At 45.0% G+C, this 16713-nt stretch overlaps 1 protein-coding gene across 1 annotated transcript; it reads right to left on the bottom strand.

The window, feature by feature from the left end:
- Positions 1–229: 229 nt before the first annotated feature.
- On the bottom strand, positions 230–5506 carry HIGD1B (HIG1 hypoxia inducible domain family member 1B). The gene is made up of 3 exons (XM_018555193.1): positions 5371–5506; positions 3024–3158; positions 230–361 (listed from the first exon to the last, which is right to left on the bottom strand). The coding sequence occupies exons 1-3, from the start codon at positions 5489–5491 to the stop codon at positions 267–269; spliced, it is 351 nt and encodes a 116-aa protein (XP_018410695.1). The 5' UTR covers positions 5492–5506; the 3' UTR covers positions 230–266.
- Between the last annotated feature and the right edge of the window lie 11207 nt (positions 5507–16713).

Genomic DNA, 16713 nt, shown 5'->3' on the forward strand with positions numbered 1-16713 from the left:
ACCGCCAGCCAGGGAACACTGGTCTGTAGTACATGTGATAGCTTGCAAAGTGCTAGAGCTTGTACAGTGGAGGAGTAGGAGCACATTATCTGTATGGTAAGTATGTTGAATACATTGGGGAAATTGATCAAAACCGGAGCAGACAAAATCTGGAGCAGTTGCCCATAGCAACCAATCAGCTTCTCTCTTCAGTTTGCTCAGGTAAGATTTGAAAATGAGACCTGAAGAATAGTGTTGGCTCTCGGTGTTGTAGCTGGTTGCATAGTCTATTCCTTTGTAGGGTTTCCTTCAATTCGTTGCATGGCCTCCCTCTCCGCCTTCTGCCGCTGTCTGTACTCCTTGTACATTGTGTAGGTTGTCCCTAGGGAGAAGAAGAACAAACGTTGAGTACAGTACTAAGGGACGCCTTTACCTGTAAGCACTGGCTGTCCATTGGGCAATGACCAAAACTTCATCGGGTAATATGAATTAGATTACTTGTAACGGTAGGTATACCAGTACTCCACACCAATATAAAGTTGAACAAAAACCGGGCTGTTTAGCTGAGATTGTATGTCGGTGAAACAAAATAGCAGCTACACCAGCGTATGGCACATCATAGAAGAGCCAAACCCTCTGGTCAGGAATCGGCTGACATTCGGGTGAGACATCTATTGTCTGTCACATACAAAGCTGTTTTAACACCTCTCTCCGGGCAGGTTAATAACACCTAGCTCCAATTATGCAAATGCAATCAACAGCGGGTTGTGACTAACAGATTGGAGCAACATTCACCATATTTATTCCCAGATAATTTTTGTACAAGTCATTCTGAATTGAGAAAGCTGGTCGGATGACCAGTGAAATGTTCCAAGAAAAATACAGCAAGTCCAGTTGCCTTGACTTCTATTTTACAGATATACCATGTGACCTGGATGAATGAGAACTTTCACAGATCTATTGGCTTACTGATTTTTCCCACAAGTCTGCACTAAGTTATGAGTAACATTTTAGGCATCTCCAGCAATAGGAATTTTATTTTTTGATGAGATTCACCCTAAGCCCTCATTCACCCAGGAATCGGCCGGCACGTACAGCTCCGTGCCGTGTGCACACATGTATCGGGCAGCTCCCGGGAAGGACAGATGCTGTGTGTTACTAGTACGCAGCCCCTGTCCTTCACTATGGGAGTACGCGGCCGTACGCTGCCCTACGCTCACCTCAAGTGCAGGTCCGTAGGGGTGCGTGTTTCCTGGCTCGGACGCAGACAGGATCCATCCTGTCAGCGTACAAGTATGCTCACCCGCACGGACATGCAGGGCGGGTGAGCGTAGGGCGTACGACCGCGTACTCCCATAGAGAAGGACAGGGGCTGCGTACTAATAGCACGCAGCACCTGTCCTTCCCGGGAGCTGCCCAATACGCAGCATCCTCAACACGACACCATATTACTATAGTGTGCAGACGCGAAGGGGTGAACCTCCTCAAACTGGAGCTTAAGGATGCTTTAACATCTTTAGGAAAGCTGCTTGAAGCTGGCCAAATCTTAGCAAATACTTTGTAAAATGCTGCTGCATTGACTACCCTCTAAAACAAATGGTGACATTGCTGTGATATGAGGCACTTCATTTAGTAAATCAATACACAGAGTAGCATTGAAGTACCTAATGATTTGGGAAGACTGTCACCCAATCTAGCCCATTTCAGAAGCAATGCAGATTTGGTCCCCTGAAATCACCCGGCCTGACTGTAACTGCCAGTCATGAAGAGTTAAATAGAAATGTTCATAGGGAATCATAGAAACGTTCATAGGGAATCATGTAAAGAATAAGAGTGATGAAAGCCTAAGGTCATTGTATATGAAGGTATGCTGTATATCTAGCAGAATATATGAGTTCATGGGAAAATCTGATTTTTTTCTGACTGACTCTCTTTGGGTTCAGTCTGTGTATGGGGGAGACTATAATATACTTGTAAACAGCAGCATCCCTTCTCATAACATTTATGCTGCATTTTCTTCCTGGTCTCTTCCTTCCCGTGGTCCATGTCCTTGCTCCCAGCCCTGACATTCCCTCAAATACAAACTCACGCTTTATGCATTTCTAGGAAACTCTCTGAGGAACCGCTGTGTCCTGAGGGCTGGCAGACATACACAAGGAAATGTTCCTATAGTCGAGAAACCACACAGTATACTTCCATAACTAGATTGTACATATTGGTGTGTCTGAATTGCCACACTTTGTAGATATCATGATGCAAAATACAGCGCGGAGCTTTCATGCCAGCTTAGATTAGACAAGTCGGGTCACAGAGTGCTTACATCACAGTCTAATTCCCAAAATTGAGACCTCCCTATTGACTGAGTTCAGCTTATTAGAATTCTGTTCCCCAGCTGGAGGGAGAGAGGACATTGTCCTAGTAATCTGACTGACTTTACGTCCAATATTCAATAAAACGAGGTTTGTTCTTTATTTTTGGAGTTGGCAAAGCCATGCAAACCACCCCTGTATCCCCTGTGGGCGGCACTTTAGCTCTAAGCACTAGGAGATTGTTGTCAGTTTAATTGTCCCCCTCACAGTAACCATCCATATGACCCCAACCCTCCCTTAACACAAACCTGTGCTTTGCCCTTGCTTGCCCTATCTCCTGCTTTCCCCTGTGGCTAAGTGCATTCAGAAATCCCCTACATTTACAGTTATTTTCCCAACTTGAATACAGCAGTTTTAGGCCTTTTTGTTTACCCTCAGAGTCCGTTCATGAGTCCATCCATGCCATAACGTAACGCGCCGCAGCATTTTTTGTGTGCTGAGGTATGTTGCATTAGGCAGCTTATTCACAATGAATGAGGATGTCAACAAACCTGATGCAAAGGAATGCAATGCACAAAGCAAATATGCTTCAGTGTGGTGGGGTGCACGTATAGTGAATGGTAATACATTTAGGGGGGCTTTTTCGGGCCCCTTGGAAAGCATTGTCATCTTCCTCAATTTAGTAAAACAGTATCCTCATATTTCGTGTTAAGACTTTGTTCTGGACATGCTTACCCAGAGCCGTAGCTCCTACAACGCAGGCCTGGGCAGCGACTCGTGTATGAATCAGGTGGACAGACATCTTAATGTTGCCCCTTTGTTTCAGACGGTAAAGTCCATAAGCAATAATGACAAAAAAGCCAGCCAGACCTGTAGAATATAGGAATCAATGAACAGGTTACTGACACGGTTTTATTAAGTACATATGAATCTTAATTCATTAAAAACCCGGGGTGGGTTCTGGAGACGGGCTGTGCACACAAGGTTCAGACGGCCTCTTATGCTAATGCCTACACCAGCCCTTAAATAGTGCCAGAAGGCCATCTTTGTCTTTAAAGCAGGGGTCTCAAACCTCCGGCCCTCCAGCTGTGGTGGAACTACAAATCCCATGAGGCATTGCGAGATACTCAGCCACAGACATGACTCCCGAAGAGAGATGCATCATGGGATTTGTAGCTTCACCACAGCTGGGGGGCCGGAGGTTTGAGACCCCTGCTTTAAAGGGTGAATATCTATACTTACCTGGTGGCCAATGCTTTAAAGATTTTTGTCTCCCTGACCACTACATTCATTCAACACTTTGGATGGGTCCTATAGTGGCATATTACAGAAAGTACAGCATGCAGCAGGGGTAACCGGTATTCGCACGCTTGGAAGTGCGCAATACCTGCAGCGGCAAGGGAGCAGAAAGCAAGGAAGTTTGAAGGCACGGTCAGTAAGAACCCTGAAATACTTTTCAAAGAGCTGAAGTGGCCCCTCTAGATCCCACCGGCCTACTGCTTCTTTGATACCTCTAACTGTTGACCTGGGGTGGGTTCTTAGACGGTAGACTCCTCACGGGCTGTACACACAAGGTTCAGACAGCCTCTTATGCTCATGCCTACACCAGCCCTTAAATAGTGCCAGAAGGTTTCCTTTGTCTATCCACACAATTACCCAGTCAGCAATATGATCTGGGAACTAGTCTGGACAAAACTGATGTATTTATAGGTCATGAGCCCATGCCAGATTGCTATGAATGCACCCAGTGTACTCCGGTGCTAATGATTGTCCTATGGCAATATTGCTAACAGGCAAAACGTGAGTAAACATGCGGTACCATACAACAAGTTTTGAATCCTTTTTGGTCATTGCAGAATAATTCTTAAGTCCACAATAACCAGCTACGGTATGGGCAGAGTTTACATTCTCAGGACCATGAATTATTGAGTCAATCAACAGAAAGTGAATGTAAAGGTGCTTGGGCTAAACATAGGTCTATAGCAAAAGTTAAAGGAAAACGCCACTTTCGTTAAAAAAAATATAGCATATAAAAAAATTTACATTTCTTGTTATTAAAAATGATCTTTCCATTTCAATATGAAGCCACAGCACAAACTGCACTAACAAAGTAAACTATAAGACAATATTTGTGTGCCAAATGAAGCAAAGGAAACAATAGATAAACTGCATAGATAGTAGCAGATGAAAATTCTTTGTGGTTCCCAAGCTTCGGCTTTAAGCATGTTTGGAGAGAAGGCAAGATGTTGTACACATCCTCAGCCCAGGGTGCACAGTCCAATCAAAGCTCAAAAAAATAATAAGTGCAGGTATTTGGGGACGCAGCAAGTGGCCTGCCCTACCCTGGTAAAGTTGTTGTATACATTCTGATAGACATTTCAGGTTCACTGTAAAATAATAGGGTGATTTATTGTTAGGATCAGGTTGGATGTTAGTGTCTGTTAGGGGCTGTTTGTTTTATTACATTACATTCTTTTTTTTAAATAAATTCTTTTTTTTAAATAAATTCTTTTTTTAAATAAATTCTTTTTTAATGATAGTTTTAGTACAAAACATGGCATAAGCATTTCACGTCCGTGAAGGCATACAGTTTAGTACACTACAAACATAATAACCTACAGCACAAACCGAACCCCATTATAGGAACAGTCCCATAGTTAAGGTTCCCGTCCCCTAGTAGGTGTGTGTCCCCCTAACGCCAGCCGCCCCGCACGGGGTGTCAGTACCTCGTACAGGATAGCAGTAGCTACAAGATTGGATATATAAAGGTTAGACATGCAAGATGTATTTCATTTCACCGCCAGTCCCTGTTTCACCCTCTCAGGGGGTTCCATATAAAAGAGCACTAGCCTCTCTCAGCCCGCCGTATCCGCGGCTCCTAGCCATCCTCCCCAGACTTTGGAGAACTTATTGGGACATCCCCTCCTCAGGTACGTGGGTGTTTGTTTTCTTAATGATTCTCGGTGCCAAGAACTACTAGATATCTTGAAATGCTTTAAGAGAGGCTACCAATGGAGCTGCAAATTCCACCCAAATGATGGTTAGCGAATGTAATTATTTTTATAACGTTCTTGTCACTTACCCACTGGGACAAGGGGGGACTGCTTTATTTTACGCTGCAGTTTGCTGGTGACAGTCTCCTGTTCCTCCGGTACCCACTCATCCCTCTCTGCAGACATGTTGACACCTTCGTACCAGCACATCACACGGTGTCCATCTCCAAATTATAAACTTATCTGCAGAAGAGGAGAAATTGGTATGAACGTGGTACAGAAACAGAGAAATACCCAGAATACATTGCAACTGCCCGCATTGAAGAAACACATTGACCATGGCATCCAAACGACCCTCTTTTTACAGCATTTGGAAAAAATAGATATACTGTATCCATCAGTCCCAATCATAAAAGCAAAAACCTCTCTATAGACTCAATTCACAAAGCCACAATTTACCCCAGGATAAGTGACCTTATTTTCAAAAATGTGACAGCTATTTTATTTCAGGTGAGTCCACTAGAGTCAAAAAGTTACAGTCACATGGCCGAAAATAAAGTGCCTTAGGCTAGTGAATTGAGCCTTATGTCTCCATCAATGTCCAGAAATTGGTACACGAGACTGTCCAAGTATTTAAACAGTCAATGGAAACTATTTAAAGTGTCTGTGTTACCGGTAACAACCAACAAGTTCTCAGAGGCCGTTTAATATTTTTGGATAGGGGTATGGAGGACCAGAGCTACGAGACAAGGCTACTAAATTTAAACATGTTCACATTGGAGGTGAGGAGATTGAGGGGGGATATGATCTCCATGTACAAAATGTTCAATGGTGGCAGCAACATTAGCGATAAACTGTTTAAAATTAACTCCATTACAAAAACTAGAGGCCACCACCTAAAATTGGTGGAAAAAAAATTCCAGCACAAGGGGCGAAGGGGGTTCTTTACAGTTAGAGCGGTTAGGGTCTGGAACTCACTGCCGCAGGCGGTGATTTCAGCAAATAATGTGGAATTGTTCAAGAAACGTTTGGACGATTTCTTAAGGGATCGTAATAGACAGGGGTACGGGTACTCCTAGAATGAGATCCTAATAGGTTGGACTTGATGGACTAATGTCTTTATTCAACCTCAAATACTATGTAACTATGGATAGAAAGCAAAGGCAGGCGTCTGATTGGTTGCTCTAGGTCACATCCTTTCTTTGCTCCCATAAATCTGCTCCGGCCACTTCATTTATCAATTGATCAGCTTCTCTTATACTGAACTAGGAGAATGATTAGGAGAAACCATTTAGTTAGTGATAGTAAGTGAAATCAGCTCATCTGTTAGATAGTTTAATGATGTCCCTGGACAGTGTCTCAGAAGGCTGGTGATGATGATATGTATACACGGGTTCCAAACTGGTGTATACAAGACAAGATAAATGTCAGTAATAGGAATAACATGTACATTAATGGACAGGTTACATACACACATGGATAATAACCAGGCATAGGCAGACAGGAGACAGATGACAAGTGATACTCACCTATATGAGTTATGCATCGGAGGAACACACAGGTCTGTCCTCTTTGTAGGTCACCCTGGGAAAAATAGATGCTTCTCTCACAGAAGAGCTTTATGTACGAGGGGAACTGGGCTGCCTTCCATGGAGAGCATGGGAAGGCTAGCCTGGGTCGCTGGCTGACCTTCTATCACACACATGAAAAGAAAGGGGGAATGCAATTTGGCAAACACCTCTTATCCCAAGATAATGGCACCCTCTAGACCTGACAGCAGGAGGTTAAAGATGAGCTGCGTATCTTCATTTGTACACTTAACACAAGATCTACCAGCTGTGAAACTGTCCAGTTAAACACAACTTTATCTAAACCCTAAAGGTGCCCATACACCTTACGATTATCGTAGGATAATCGTATGCGATCGACTTTTCGTACGACAATCGTAACGTGTGAATAGAGTGCCCGACCCATAGTACTGTACAATCGTACGACTTTTGACGGTCAAGCATGTTTGAAAACTTTGGTCGATCGTACGATGTTCGCATGGTTGGTGGCGTTTCTGTCCGTCAAAAGTCGTACGATTAACACTGCGCATGCGCAAACGAGAATAATTGCAGTCAATTACCGGAAGTTGTCCAGGTGTTTCTTTTTAACTACCGCTGATTGAACCTTTCGAAAATCGGGGCAGGATGGGGCCGTCGTACGAAAATCGTACGACGGTTCGATCATCGGACGAAAAGTTTCGTCCGATAATCGTAAGGTGTATGGGCACCTTTAGGCCCCTTTCACATTGGGTCCATCTGTCAGTTTTTCAGGCGGACCTGTCTAGTTATTGGCAGCTGCATCTAAACGGACAGGTGTCATTTACACCCAGTTACCTTCAACTCCAGCAAGGTCCAAAAAAACTAACGGGACACTGTTCCATTTGGCCTGACCTGATCGTGCCGAATTGGGAGTAATCTAATGTGAACAGACACATGTCCATTTACATCCGACTCCCCATAGACCTATTGAAAAGCAAGGTAGTTATAAATACATTGTCAGAAATTCTACCCTTTGTCCATGCTACTACAATTGTGATTTTTTAATATTTTTTTTATCATCTATGTCCCCATTGTGGAGATTTACCACCACTTCCTGTGGTCCTCCCGAGACACATACAGTATATAGATAAAAACCTGATAGAGTCGCTAACGTTTCCCCGCTCTATCCAAAACTAAATAAAAGGGTTTGGCTTTAGAGGCATGTAAGAGAGTTACACGTAAACCAGTTCTGGCTAAGAGACAACCCCGTGCTAAAGGTTACGGGCAAACACGCATTGGCACATAAACGTGCGGGCACTGGAGCATACAATCGCAAATGACTTATGGCCGCACACACCATGCACTGGGGAACGCTCGTTAGCGGGCATGCTCTGCTTATTTAAACAGACGAAAGCCATGAGCGAGTTGCTGAGTGGTCATCAGCTAGTCCCTGCGTGCCCTGCATTCTGTTCCTTTGATCCTGCTCTTTTGTGTTTCAACTTGGTTTGTGACCATTGACTTCGCCTCCTCCTTCCAATTTGTTATCTCGACTTTCTACTCTCTTTTGTATGACCCTGGCTCATAATTCCTGACCTTCCTTCTGATCTACGATTCGGCACTTTGAGATTCTGCTTTCTGTGTATGACTCGGTGCTTCGTACCACCACTACTCTGGGCCTCCAGTTCCTACGGACTCTGGTGTCCTGCAGATTTGTCTGCCGATCCAACTCCCTCAAGCGTCTCTATGGAACTCATCCAGCCATCAGTACCAGCACCTGTGCCTCTTCCACGTCCTTACATCCTCTGTCACCACCTCTACAGGTTTGGGGACGAAAGGTGCACGTGTAGCCTCCTTCTCAGCTTGGTCTCCATTCAGGTACCTAATAAGGAAGCTATAAAATACCCAGCAGCTGTTGCTGACGGCAGGTTCTGAACTGATTGAGGTCTGAATGGAAAAGTATCTCCCTTCAGGGCCACCAGTCCAACATATTTTATTAGTCCTAGCTCACCCTAGTCCTCTGCGGTGTGTACCAGCAAAGTATTTTTGTTTTAACCCTAAGTAAGGCTAAGTGAGAAATTTATATCAAATAGAGTCTTGTTGATATGTAGTTTATATCAAACAGTCAGACTCCTATGTTTTTACTGCATGAAAAGAATGTGATTGGCTGCCATAGGCAACATGGGCAATTTTTCCTTCAGACTTCATTCAGCAGCCTAATACTATGCACGCATTCAAAAGAAAAGGAAATACATAATTCCTAGGCAATCCATGTGCCGCCACTGAGGGCAGACTGGCTTTTGTGACTCCTGCAGCTACTCTCTCACAAAGATGGAGTACAGGTTACTATGGGGCATGAGAAAGGTGTATGCTATTTGTATAACCAGCTACAATGAATTGGACATGGCTGCGTATTGCGTACATACGTTATCGAGTCATCTCGTCATGTATTTTCTCGACATCTATGATAATTTAAGCAGCACTGCTTGTCTTAGTTAACCCTTTGCTTTGCAGTTGTTTCCGAACATTCCTAAAGTGGAATTTCAGCCTATACCATTCAGTAAAAAATATAACCTTTCCACGATTACCAACTCCGGAGACCTTCTTCTCCCCTCTGACGGCAGTATATTATGCTTTTTTTCTTACCTTTTTCTGATGTCTTCTTGAGGATCACGCAACACACAGGGTTGTCTTCTTTTTCAGTCTTCTCCTGATCCTGGATTAGAGAGGGGTGCTGACATGATGACATCAGTGTTGCTCTCGGCATCAATACATTTAAAATGCATGGTACAGTGCTCACCATGACACCCTACACTCACAGTCTTTCCTCAGTCCACAGGATAGAGTGACACTGGGTGTCACCTAAAGAGGAACTTTACCCACCAATTTAATGTCTTCCAAAACCGTTACTTTGAAGTAGGAATGCACCGTCACTGATACTAGTATTGGTATCGGTGCCAATAGCGAGTATTTGGGCGAGTACTCGTACTCGTCCAAATGCTCCGATACCTTCCCCAATACCGGAACTTCCGGTCAGAGGAAAATTTCCTCTGACCGGCAGTGCCGTAGGGGAACATGGAGCCAACTTCCTGGGAAATCAGGAAGCCGGGAGGCTGCTTGGCTGGGAAAGCCAGCTCCATGCTGCTTGGCTGGGAAGCCGGCTTCCCAACTAATCAGCATCAAGGCGGCAGAACATATCGTACAGCGCACAGGGGCTTCCATTGGTCGGGCACAGCCGGGGTGGTGGGCGCCCTGTAGCCCGGACTGGCCGACAGCCGCTGGAGCAGTGCATCGGACTTGGGGAAACTTTGATCCAAAGTTGCCTTTATTTCTGCTGGAGGATTGGCATGTACACGGACGGGGCTTCACTTGCCATGCACGGAACAGGAATGAGCCGAACAGACGGCTCCTGGCTGATTGGCTGGGAAGTCGGCTTCCCAGCCACTCAGCATAGAGCCGGCCGAACACCGGTATCGGTGCATCCCTAGTTTTAAGGCATATTAGGGTAACAACTTGCTCAGTTGACTTCTGGGGTACCTCATCCCCTGCAGTAGAGTCAAAGTTTTGCAAACTACATGCAGACGGACCCAATCACAACATGTTATGTTAAAATACAAAATGTATTATTGCTTTAAAAGAACCTCATTTAAAACAGTAACCCATGTAATATCATATATCATTTGTTTTACATTTTTGAGCCTCAACCAATATTTATCACCACCCATCACTAATCCGCCATGTTTTCCTAATTCTTATGCTTCTCAAGAAAACCAAATTATTGAATTAGCAATGTTTGTCAACTCTGAATCGGTGATCAGTGGATGATCTACTAAAGGGAGGCCATAGTTTTCTTTTAATATGGAAAACTGAGGACATCTTTTGGCAAAGAAGAGGTACTAAGGGGGTCAGCTCCAGACTGAAAGTTAGTATCGCATAGGGTGCTCCAGAGGGACATTTAAGGAAAAATAGCCTGGAGTTGCCCTTATCATCATCACCATTGTTTTCCCCTTTTTTTTCTAAAATAAGAGTGGCTAAGATTGAATTTGAACGCTTAACCCTGACATGCAAGTTCCCAGAATCTGCAAACTATAGGACATTTTCCAATACATTTCAGTCTAAGGGAAAAAGACAGAGGCATAGAAGCCACTTCTAAACTAATAGTAACACAAAACAATGAAAAGGTCTAAAGAGAAAGCTTTCATTCCTAGACAAAGTGGGAGTGTACAATGGAATGCATAATTAGCAAAAGAAAACTCATTCTGGTCACATGATTGACATATTTTAGTATCTGTACCACAAACTCACAGTGTTATTTAGAAATTCCCTGTTTTGGTCTTGGGGCTAAAATATAAGTTTTTTTTAGTATTCTGACAGCTGCTGCCGTCAGAATAATAATTTTTTTAAAAACAGCATAGGAATACATAGCTAGATTCCTATTGGCTATTTGAATTTGCAATATCAAATAAAAAGCTGGCAATTGCACCCGCCCCCTGCTGCTGTCAATCACTAGAAGAGGACCTGATGGGGAACGTCAGGTCCCCCTCTGCTGATTGACAGCAGCAGTGGGCGGGTACAATAGCTAGTCTGCTATTGGCTATTGCAAAGTGAAATAGCCAATAGCAATATAGCTATGCATTCCTATGCTGTTTTTTTTTTTCTCTGACTGACAGCGGCCCCGATGTCAGAAAAAAAACCCAGATCGCAGTGAAATGTTTCTCTCCCGGAAAGGTTTATTCACTAATGTGTAAGTGAACTGAACAATCTAGGACAACATAGCTGAATTGGAAAGTGAACTGAATTGGCGAATTTTTCCAAATCAGCTATTTTGACCATTTTGTGAATAACCCTGATGTCCATGCCAACAGGGCCTAGCCCTAGAGTGATGAAGGGTGTGGGTCTTGTCATCTTATCCCCATAGTAAAAAGTTGGCGACATACCTGAATATGAACCTAAGATGGCAGGCTTAAAAGCAGAGGCAGGTGGAGTGGGCGTGAATGTAGTAGGGGGCAATCTGCTCTACAAGAAGGTCCTGCATGCCAGAGCAGTTTCAGGGCCCCGTACACCAAAGGCAAGTTAAATCTGCACCTCCTCAGCTAGAGTTACCAGCCATAGTAGCCAGAGGAGATAATTTACTGGTTCACAAAGCCTGTATCCAATTCCTCCTTCCAAGACAGTGTGGATCTGTTTTCTTTTATTCAAGAGTATGGGGCTTGGGTCACAGTGAACCTCCATACAGCTGCTTTAGATGCCACTGATTAGCCTGAGAATGCTCATAGATAGACTTTTCCCCTTTTTGGGGGTTTATGCTGCTACAGAGCCCTGACATTGCCCTATCTTGGTTGCAAACCCATCAACCTACATGCTGCACCACTGACCGAGTGGATATGGAACCTGACCAAAATTCCATTACCCTGTGCTTGGTGTTTAGCCCTCTTGACCTTGTAGCCTGGAAGTTCAGCAGTTAGGAGTGTGCAACATACGACACAGCGCAGTGTAGTGCAGAAGTCAGGATTATGCAACATACTTTGTACATTACATTCTCTTGACCGCCATACTCTGCACACTGTGCTGTGCAATACACACACCTTACTGTTGTATGTTAGGCAGCAGGCCAGGTTCTTGTAACCCAACTGGCAGGACTGAGGTTGAGCAGGTCCGCTAGCAGTGGTGTCTAGGAGTGGACTCCCAGCTGCAGAAGATGATCGGGTGCACACATCCAGCGGAAGGTGGGCGCATTATGGCATCTTCACCCTGGGCACTGGATGAACTCCTTGTCTCAGCATTGGCTCCATGTATGCTAAAATACAGTTAATGAGTTTGGCGTTAATGTCTTCCTATAAATACTGCACATTTCATTATTGTTCTTTTTGAACATGAAAATCTCCTAGATTTAACCCATTCCCCGCCATGTTGTCATTTGATTATTAGGTTAGTGATAGCTGGAGCAGTGGGGAAAGAAGAGCGATACACAATGTGCAGTCTTCCTCCAGCTGTGAGGAAACGCAGTTCCCATCGGATGTGACCGCATGTTTCTTTCTCATGGTCCTGTGTTTACACACAAGAACTGACTCGTCCACGGACATCCATAAGCCTGCTCTGCTCTCAGAGAGTGTGGGGGGCATTGTGTGCGTGTATTGGGGGCGTTGAGGGGGACAGGGACGGATGAGATAAGACAGCCACATCCCTGATTGATGGACTCCCTGCCTAGATGGAAAATGGAACAAAAAACATACACAAAGCATATGACAATGACAGAAGTTTTAGTGTTCCACTGTACTTCCTCCCCGTGTGATAGACCCAGGCTGATTATATTATAATGCCTAGTGGGAAAATACAAATATTTCTTCTCACTTCCTGGTGACTACGCAGAAAGTATGGGACACACCTTTTGTCTTGCGATGGTTGTAAGGTAATTTAAAAAACGTACGATCTCCCTATTTGGACAGGCAGATCGTACTTGCGGTGATCGCAAGCCGCACCCCCTGAGGGGCGGGCTTCCGATGACCGCAATGCCGAATGAGCAGTGTACGCTTGCGCACACCAGCCCGTCCGGCTTTTATCTTACGAACATGCTACACACCCGGCGAACATCGTACGATGCTCGGCGGGTTTTCGAACATGTTCGTAAGTTAAAAGTCGTGCGACCTTACAGTAGTAGAGGTCGCACGGCTTCCACACACCTTACGATAATCATACGATCGCGGGATTTCCCGCGATTATCGTACGATTAGCGTAAGGTGTGTGGGCACCCTTGGATAAAGCAGAGAGGGATTAGCACACCTGTCAGATTTTAATTGCTGTCTGGGTCCCCAATACAGAGATTCAGCTTTATTCTGGTGACCATTACCACTGAAATCCTAGATTTTCAGTTGTCACCAGAACAGGAAGAGCAGGGAAATCTTCCAATAGGGACACTTGTGACCCTGGAGACAACACGGATTTCCTCACATTGTGGCTATGGGACAGTAGGTGGAGGGAAATCTCCCCTATGGGAAACAACAAACATTATCCCTCCCTTACTCTATCCAAAACGAAAAACGGTTTTGGCTTTAGTTACACTTTAACCTAATATCAAATGATCAAAAAAAACATACAACGCATTTGCTTGCTGACAAAACATAGCCGTACACTGCAAGGGTTCATTGCTTGCTAAGCCTAGGGGTGGAGGAATAATGTGTAATACTTAACCTTATTAGCTTGCTCTTCCTCCATCTGTATGACTGGTCCCCCAAAGGCTCCTCTCTAAGGGCCCAGTCATACCATATCCAGTGCGTTCCGGTGCGGTCCGATCCCAGAATGAATTGGATCGCAAAGATCAAGCCAGACCCGCATTCTGGGGCAGGAGGGGGCGTGGCGGTGCCATTCATGCCAATGGTACCTCAGGCCTGCCCCACCGTCTGCAGTGTGATTGTCCGCTCCAGAACGTGAGGTACAGGAATGCCCTCCATTATGCTGCAGTGCGATCGGAAAAAATGCTGCAGCTGGCCCGTCCTGACAACATTGGTTGCTAGGAAGCCAGCAGTCCTAGCAACCAATGACTGAAGCAGAGGGAGGCCTGCGCTGGGCTATGGCTGGGAGTGGAAACACCGGCCTCGGAGGCCAATTTTTTTTGTACTGTCCATTTAAATAGTCTCCGCTGGTAAATAAGAGTTCCTGGATATCATTTTTGCACTTTTGCAACAACTTCTGAATAAACACATGGCTTAAGTTCAAGGGTTAATTCCTCTCTGTGTGAAACTCAGCAATAGTTCCCCCCCCCCCGTAGGGAAGCAGCATTTCCTGTCTATAAAGCTATTAGTTGCCGAATACTATTTCCTAACATCTTTACGACTAAACAGTGTTCTATTATTAACACCCAAAGCTCCCAACTGTCCATGATTTGGACCCATAACCTTCTGCCTCCCTTTCTTACACATCTGTTCCTCCTTTTAAAGAGACACTGTCACCTTGACTATGTAGGGCAAAGTGACAGTGTCTTAGTAAATGCCTACCCCACTCTCAGCGTTTCCTTACCTCCCCTGCCTATGCCGGCAACACAACGCGCTGCTGCAGTGAAGACAGGGGCTGCGAGAGAGCATTGGTAAGGTGGGGGTAACTGGGGCCGGATGGGCTCTTTACACACATACTGTCATTTTGCCCTACATAGGTAAGGTGACAGTGTCTCTTAAAGTACATCATCTTTATGAAAGGCCCACATATAAATCCCCGCCCTATGTATTTTCATATATTATAAAAAAATCTTAGCTGTCATGCCAAGCACATTATTATTAAAAGTGTTTATATAGCACCATCAATATACACAGCACTTTACAATACTATACATTCACATCAGTCCCTGCCCTGAGGAGCTTACAATCTGAAGTCTCCCTATCTCACATGCAAACACACATACAAGGGTCAATTTAGACAGGAGCCAATTAGCCTACCAGCGTGTCTTTGGAGTGTGGGAGGAAACCGGAGTACCCGGAGGAAACCCATGCAAGTATAGGGAGAACATGCAAACTTAATGCAAGTAATGTCCTGGCCGGGACTCCAGTGCTGCAAATTATAAGTACAAAGCCATTGAGCTGCCCCATATCAGTGCTTCAAATCTCTGACCTAGACCCAGATGCCAGATAAGGACTTCTGACTGATTTGCATCAGATGTGCTGGGGTGGTAACTGGTCTGAAACAAGGTCAGCATCGCCATAACTCCCAACCTTAGGATTTTAGAAGGAGGCACATCTTAATGAGTAGAAGACATGTGGAGTGTAGAACAGGTCGATAATACGCTGGGGTTAGCTACATTGCACTGAAGATTGAGAAAAACTTAGAAAGGTGTGATAAAAACTGGCATAGCTGAATGTCAATGGGAGGAAAAATGCCTGAGAGTCAGTGGTTGGTAAGTCCTCTGACAGCTGGTCACCACACATTCACTTCTGTGCTGGATAGCTTGGCCCTAGCCACTTCGCATTCACTTGTATGATGGACAGTTTGGCCAGGCTATAAAGTTACTTCTATGATGGAGAACATAGCCCGGCCACTGGCCATTCACTTGTATGATGGACAGTTTGGCCAGTTACTTCTATGGTGGAGAACATAGCCCGGCCTCTGCCCATTCACTTCTCTGGTGGACAGCCTGCCCGGCCTCTGCCCATTCACTTCTCTGGAGGACAGCTTGCCCGGCCTCTGCCCATTCACTTCTCTGGAGGACAGCTCTGCCAAGCAGTAGCAAAGTTGTGGGTACATGAATAGCAATGAGGTCACTAGAATTTCCACAAGAAGGTCAGCAATGGTAGACATATAAAAGTTCTTTCATGACAGGTTTGCTTTAACACTAGGGTTGCCACCTGTCCAGGATTCACCCGGACAGTCAGGGTTTTTAATGTTGTGTCCAGGTTTCATGGCAGCTGAAAATCGGACACATGTTGTCAGGCAAACAAGGGCAACCAAAATTAAGATAGGGGCTATTGGGCCCCCAACTTAAAATAGTCTTGACTGTGATATTTACACATAAACGGGTGACGCTATTTACATATGAAAAAGCCACGACTCATATTCCCCAAAAAATGTATGTGCGCCGCTAGAGTGTTCGAGTTTCGCAGGAAGAAAAGGTGGCAACCCTATTTAACACACCCACATGATGAAGACGGAGATTACACCTAGCCTGAGTCTAATGAAGCTCAGGCTGATTCCACAGTCACGTGTGCACAGCTCCGCGTGCTGCGCAGGAAACACGCCCACTTTTCATGCGACCAGCCGATTGGTGCAGAGTTAGGCAGCAATACGAACTCCGCACTCTCATGGGGAGTGAGAAGTTGGTGGGAATGAGAGGCTGGGAATGAGAGGCAGGGGATGGGCGGGGCTAGGCGTTTCTGGGCGGGTATGTAGCATGTGGGGGGTCGGCTCGCGCTCCGCTGATTCCGCTGC

The sequence above is a fragment of the Nanorana parkeri genome, unplaced genomic scaffold (assembly GCF_000935625.1).
Source record: "Nanorana parkeri isolate BGI_ZX_2015 unplaced genomic scaffold, ASM93562v1 scaffold187, whole genome shotgun sequence".
In the NCBI taxonomy this organism is placed as follows: domain Eukaryota; kingdom Metazoa; phylum Chordata; class Amphibia; order Anura; family Dicroglossidae; genus Nanorana; species Nanorana parkeri.

Coding starts and splice junctions, on each gene's coding strand:
- HIGD1B (XM_018555193.1), bottom strand. CDS start 5,491: ATGTGCTGGTACGAAGGTGTCAACATGTCTGCAGAGAGGGATGAGTGG. Junction 3,159..5,370: donor GTCCCCCCTTGTCCCAGTGG/GTAAGTGACAAG, acceptor TATATTCTACAG/GTCTGGCTGGCTTTTTTGTC. Junction 362..3,023: donor TGTAGGAGCTACGGCTCTGG/GTAAGCATGTCC, acceptor TCTTCTCCCTAG/GGACAACCTACACAATGTAC.